Source organism: Rana temporaria, chromosome 2 (genome assembly GCF_905171775.1).
Source record: "Rana temporaria chromosome 2, aRanTem1.1, whole genome shotgun sequence".
NCBI classification, from domain to species: domain Eukaryota; kingdom Metazoa; phylum Chordata; class Amphibia; order Anura; family Ranidae; genus Rana; species Rana temporaria.
The window spans coordinates 398615482-398622399 of NC_053490.1; the positions used below are offsets into that span (position 1 = coordinate 398615482).

Sequence of the window (6918 nt, forward strand, 5' to 3'; positions counted from 1 at the left end):
TCCTTGAATGCAGCACCCCCCTTGTCCTGAATGCAGCACCCCCCTGCCCTGAATGCAGCACCCCCACTGCCCTGAATGCAGAGCATCACAAGTGCCATTATTCCTTGTGAATGGAGACAATAGGGAAGCAGTATTGATGGCACTATTGTGAGCAAACTCCATCCAAAGTAAGAGGTCTGACCAGTTGTTATGGTAGTCAGAAATGTAGCAACGTAAAAACTGTTCCAAGGACTGGTTGGTTCGTTCTGTGGCCCCATTGGACTGCGGGTGATACGCAGAGGAGAAAGGAAGCTGAATTCCCAACTGTGCACAAAAGGCTCACCAGAACCTGGACACAAACTGGCTACCCCTGTCTAAAAAAGATCGCCTTGGGTAGCCCATGTAAGCGAAAGATCTCCCTAGCAAAAATGTAAGCCAGTTCTTTAGATGTGGGCAACTTCTAAAATGGAATACAATGAGACATTTTTGAGAACCAGTCAACCACCAAAAGAATAACTGTGTTGCCCTTTGAGTTAGGTAACTCCACAATTTAAACCATTGACAGGTGGTTCCACGGCCTTGTTCCATTGGGAATTGAAGGTGTCGTGGTGTCTTACTCTGATCACATACAGAACAAGCAGCTATGAAGGCAGCTACATCAGCACGTAGACTAGGTCACCAGAATTGTTGGAAAATGGCCCAAAAGAGTTGATTCTTCCCTGGGTGGCCAGCAGCCTTGGTAGAATGGTAAGTCTGGAGCACAGCAGTACGGAGACTCACAGGGACAAAACAGTGGTCACAAGGTTTCTCAGGAGGAAAACGGATCCGAGCGACAAGAATTTTCACCCAAAGGAGAAGTGAGACTGATGTGAACCATAGCTAGAATACGATCAGGAGGAATCACAGGAACAGAGACCAACTCCATCTTGGAAATGCATCACGACAAAGCATCAGCCCTCTTGGAAATGCATCGCAACAAAGCATCAGCCCTTACATTCTTAGAACCGGGTAAGAATGAGACTATGTAATTGAAACTTGATAAGAAAAGAGCCCATTGTGCCCTTCTGAGTGAGAGCCATTTAGCCTCAGACAAGAATGTGAGATTCTTATGGTCAGTCAGAATAAGGAACAGCACAGTGGTACCTTCAAGGAGATGCTTCCATTCTTTAAGGGCTAAAACGATTGCTAACAACTCTCTGTCCCCAATGTCATAATTGCATTCTGCAGGAGATCATTTAATGGAAAAGTAGCAACAAGGATGCATAGCACTCTCAGAGGTAGGACTTTGAGACAGCAGGGCACCAACTCCAGTCTCAGATGCATCAACCTCAAGGATGAAAAGGTACTATAAGATCAGGATGTACCAACACAAGAGCAGAAGCAAAGGCAGCCTTGAGACTCTCAAAGGCATTAACAGAATCTGGAGACCAATCCTTTCTTGTCATATTAGTCAGGGGTTTGACCAGAGATAAGAAGTTACGAAAAAACTTCCGATAATAATTTGCAATGCCAAGAAAACGCTGCAATGGTCGTAAACCCACGGGTCGAGGCCACTGTAGTACTGGTGAAAGTTTCTTTGGGTCCATCGAAAAACCAGCAGTGGAAATGACATAACCCAGGAATTTAACCTGTTCACAATGAAACTCGCAATTCTCCAATTTGCAATACAGGTTATTATCTCTCAACCTCTGCAGCACACGGCGGACATCTGTGTGATGGTTCTCTAGGAACTTGGAAAATATGAGGATAATCATTGAGATAAACCACCACACATAGCTGCAACAAATCTCAGAGGACATTGTTGATAATTTCTTGGAAAACTGCCAGAGCGTTGCAAAGACAAAATGGCATAACTAGGTATTTATAATGAAAAGAAAAGTTGATAGGCGCAACAGTCTATATGTAAATAAATCAATCAATTAAACTGTGCAAATGAGTTCTGTGATCAAAAGTCCAATATGATATGTGCAACAGTGTAAATAAAGTAATTCTAATAATGATGACAATACAATGGTGAAATCTTTGTGTTAAATACGCCCAATTTTCTTATAAATCTTCTATACAAGGTTCTTCAAGTTTCTGTGCTCACAGAGCGCTTACCTCCTTGCTGATGGTATGTGCCTTTAATGAATCTCCTGGCATTCTCTGGTGTCCCGTTATAGCTGTGTGTTCCTTCCAACAGCTCCACTAAGAGAACCGAAAGCGGGGTTCCGGAGGTATAAAGTGACCACAAGTGTCTCAGCATGAGGGAAAAAACAAAAGCACCATCTATGAACAGGCCAGCAGCCCCAGAGTCAATTAGAGCCAGTATCTCGAAGGACGACTCGGACCAAGAAAGGGTAACCGGTACCAGGGGTTTATCCTTCTGGATAACTGGGGATGAAACAATGCCACCTAAGGACCTCAGGTGCAAGCGTTTCCCAGACGGGTAGGACAAGACTACAAAAAGTGACCTGCCTGGCCACAATAAAGGTACAATCTCTCCCTCCTCCTAAAGGCCTTCTAATCCACAGAAAGATGTGTAATGCCCAACTGCATGGGTTCTACCTTAGTGGCGGACTTGGTACCAGGTGGTATGGGAGGTGAGGGAGGCAAGGGTGGGACTGCAAAGCTTGGAGCCAAATGCACAGGAGGCTGCCGCAAGTGCTCATTAAAACAGGGTCTCTGGAGTCAATGAGGATGGCAAACATAATAAACTTCTCCCACTCAGTGGGTATGTCTCAGGCTGCTATCTCATCTTTGATGTGATCCGAGAGACCATGAGGGCCTCATTATTCCAAGCAACCTCGGCTGCCAGAGTACAGAACTCAATGATGTAATCAGCAACAGTTATCATACCCTATTTGATGGACATCAGGCGTTTGGCAGCAGACATGGAGCATGCGGGAATGTCATTATAGAGGGTTTGCCCAGGCCAAGGCTCTCTCAGAAAGCAAAGATATCATAAAGCCTACTTTACTTCTGTCTGTGGAAAAACGACTGGGGCAGTATCTCAAAGTAAATCTCAAACTGGTTTAGAAACCCTCTGCATTGAACTGAAGCATAGTGGAACCAGGCATACCTCTTGTAGAGGTAATATTTGAGGCAGATGCCAGCACAGAGTCCAGAGAAGCAGCAGGGACTGCCTGCAAAACAAGTTGCATTTTGCGTGTCTCACGTCATCAGAAAAATGCCTTTTGCTGATGATACAAGACATGCAAAATGCATAGAAATCTGACACAGCACGCCTGCCCACTGGAGCTATGTGTCTGTAAGTTTTAAACAGCTTAGATGCATGCCGGGGTACATATCGCTTTGTAGTGAGAAGTCCGGCCGCTGCCTCCTTTCTTAGCTGTATGTGTACTTGCCTGTATACATTGTTTTACCCTACAAGCTTTTTAAAAAAAACGGTATTGCACTATCCCCATTTTTGTGGTTCATTGCGGTGGAGCCGTTTTTTATTTTTCCAGATCGGATGATTGGAACACACAGTTATTGTATTAGGAGACACCTGTGTTGGATCCATTAGGAATTGATTCTATTTGGGAGAGATCGTATTAAGAAGGATCTTTAAAGAACCCCTTTTTTATTTTTATTTTGAAAAGCCTGTGGCGTGCATAACACAACCCAAAAACTCCACCCTGTGCAGAAAAAATGTGCACACACATAAAGAGTGATACACAAAAAAGTGTGAAGGGTACTACGTCAAACAGTCCTCCTCACGAAGGACCTGACTCTGATCCCCCAGGGCGTTAGGCTCCAGACAGGGACTAGAGTAATCAAATGGTCCGTGCAGCCGAAGCCAACGCGGACCCAACTTCCTTGGAGGGTCTGCCGAAACAGAACCCTCCCAGGTGGGGCTCCCCCGAAGGGAGACCCCATTAGAGCAGGCGAACTAAGCCAGAAGGCCATGTCCACCCACTCCCAAGATGTTCAGGGGTGGCCCGAGGATCGGCACCCTACTAATCACACACGAGGTGTACAAGCGTGCACCAGCAAAAAAAGACATAAAAGTGACACACACGGGGTAAAATAAAAAAGAAAGTGGGGGAGAAGGAAGGTGGGAGATGTGAGTAGAAAGTGACCATCAAGCAATATGACGGCCGGCCCTCCGGCCAGGAAACAAAAATTCCTCTGGTCCCAGCCAAAAGGCCCGGCCCTAGAGGCAGGTGTGAAAAGGGTGTTTGTGGAGATGTGGTCAAGGTTCCATACAAGTAAGTGCCCTCTCAAACACTTGTGCAAGGTATGGCACCCCTGGACTGCCAATCTAGGGGCACTATCTCCACAGGCTTTTCAACGGACCCTGGCCCACAGCCCGGACCAGCAGCACCCATCCCTGCCAGGAAGGTAGGGGCTCTGAGAGATTGGGGAGAGCCCACGCCAATAGGCTACTCCCACTACTCCCATCACTCCCACCTAATCAAACAACTGACCGGGGCAGGCACCACAAAATCCAGGCCAGAGGCCTCAGCTCAGCTTCGACCTCATGCCAACCGCCATTCCTTTCCACCTCGCCATGTACTCAGGACGGTTAGCATAGCACCACCTACTGGCAACTGATAAGAACAGATACTACACTTGATCTTAGCCAAAAGGCCGAGAAGAACCCCTTACATTCCTAAAGGGCTGAATATATCTGGTGAGCACATTTTGATTGTCACATCGGGTGAAGCACTTTATTATGCACATTGCACTTTCTAAGAGCACGGTGGTTGGAGATAAATCTGGAACACAGCATTTCCATTGCCAGTCCTACATTTGTATTTAATTTGAACTTTTTAATTTAATCAATTGGGGCCAGATTCATGTACAATTCCGGCGGCATAATGTATCCCATTTACGTTACACAGCCGCAAGTTTTCAGCGCAAGTGCTTGATTCACAAAGCACTGGCCTGTAAACTTGCGGCGGCGTAGCGTAAATCCGTCTGGCCCAAGCCCGCCTAATTCAAATGGGGCGTGTATCATTTAAATTAGGCGCGTTCCCACCCCGAACGTACTGCGCATGCTCCGTTTTGTAATTTCCCGCCGTGCTTTGCACGAAATGACGTCGCACCGACGTAATTTTTTGAATGCCGACGTGCCTTACGTCCTTTCCTATTCCCGGACGACTTACGAAAAAAAAAAAATATTTAATTCGACGCGGGAACGACGGCCATACTTTAACATGGCTGGTCTAAATATAAGCCATGAAATAGCAGCCGTAACTTTACGACGGGAAAAGCCGACTAGCGACGACGTAAGAGAATGCGACGAGCGCACGTAGCTTCGTGGATCGCCGTAAACAGCTAATTAGCATACCCGACGCGGAAAACGTTTTCAAAAACTTCGTTTTTTTTCATCACAAAAAATGACCGTCTGTACGCGGCATATTAGTCACCTACTAATTTTTGGAGCTGTACTTGTAATTATTACTTTTTATTAAAAAAATTGGCGCCGATTCCACTTTTTTTATTATTAAAATATTATTGTAGTTTAACTCTTAAGAGTGTGTAGAATTCCTTTAAATTTTTTATTTTAGTTTTTTTGGTCTGTTTTATTCTCCCAATTTTTTTTAATAAAATAAAAAATGGCCCCTGAAGTAGATTCAGTGTCAATCGTGAAAAAATTAAATATAGCTCTGCACACGACAAAGACTGCCACCGTCTAACAGCCCCGCCGTCTGACAGTTCTGAAATAACTTAGGGACAAAAGCTGCTCCAAAGATGCATGGAGAGAGTTTTATCAGCGTTTTAATAGCGAAATTTTTTACGCTAAAATGCTGTAAAACCGCTTCAGTGTGAAAAGGGTCTTAATCTCACCCCACATCCAAAGTTTTGTTTAAAACAAATGAATACAGATCTTGGATAGTGTCATTTTAAAAATGCTTTAAAATTTAGCTATATTAGAATTGTATTTAGAATTTTACTTAGAAATGTATTTAGAATTATCCAACCTTTAAAATCAATACATCTGGTAACAGTAAACAGTACAAATGTTTAAATTAAACCAGCAAAATAAGTTGCTTCCCAACAGCCTGTCATTTCTAATACAAGCATTTACTGGTGAAATATAAGCTTCAACTTGTCTCCTCTTTACTTGACATAACCCTTTGATCCTGTCTGCTGTGTTCTATGTTCTTATTCAGCCTAGAGTCTTTTCTGACTGGCATTTATAGACGGAAACACATGACCTGTTGCTCCCATTCTAACTGCCTTGACTGCTGATACGAAATTGCTGATTTAATAACAGTGGCGTAAGTTTTGGTCCCAAAAATACTCAATGTCACACAGGATGAAAATTGAATGATTTCTGTATTTACTCTCAGGATTATAAATTAGTTTCTCGCTGTGCAGGAGACTGATGAAATGACATTTTTAGATTTTTTTTTGCTGGAAAGCAAGACAATTCCATATTTCTAGGATTAGTTTTCGAAATCTTTCAAAATTTAAGGACAGCTGTGACTAATAAAAGCATGTGTCTGTATGTATTAGACCCCTTTCACATTGAGGAGTTTTTCAGGCGGTACAGCGCTAAAAATAGCGCTGCTATCCCGCCTGAAAAACTCCTTCACTGCAGACTCAATGTGAAAGCCTGAGAGCTTTCACACTGAGGCGATGCGCTGGCGGGAGACAAAAAAATCTCCTGTCAGCAGCATCTTTGGAGCGGGGAGAGGAGCGGCATGTATACCGCTCCTTCAACTCTTCTTCCCATTGAAAACAATGGGAAACTGCGGCAATACTGCCCGCAATGCGCCTCTATAGAGTCGCATTGCGGGCGGTATTAACCCTTAATCGGCTGCTAGCGGGGGTTAATACCGCACCGCTAGCGGCTGATTCCCGCGGCAATCCCGGCGGTATAGCGCCAATATTTTCAGCGGCGTTATACCACCACCGCGGCTCCCGTCCCAGTCTGAAAGGGGCCTAAATGAGGTAGGCCTAAAGAGACCAAAAATCCCCTGCACAAAAACACTGTGAAATTGT

General features: G+C 44.6%; 1 protein-coding gene and 1 pseudogene across 1 annotated transcript; both read right to left on the reverse strand.

Annotated features, from left to right (window-relative positions):
* Positions 1–1307: 1307 nt before the first annotated feature.
* On the reverse strand, positions 1308–1778 carry LOC120928326 (uncharacterized mitochondrial protein AtMg00860-like). The gene has a single exon (XM_040339422.1). The coding sequence runs from the start codon at positions 1776–1778 to the stop codon at positions 1308–1310; it is 471 nt and encodes a 156-aa protein (XP_040195356.1).
* Positions 1779–4483: 2705 nt separating this feature from the next.
* Positions 4484–4566, reverse strand: LOC120930001 (annotated as a pseudogene).
* Between the last annotated feature and the right edge of the window lie 2352 nt (positions 4567–6918).

Coding starts and splice junctions, on each gene's coding strand:
- LOC120928326 (XM_040339422.1), bottom strand. CDS start 1,778: ATGTCCTCTGAGATTTGTTGCAGCTATGTGTGGTGGTTTATCTCAATG.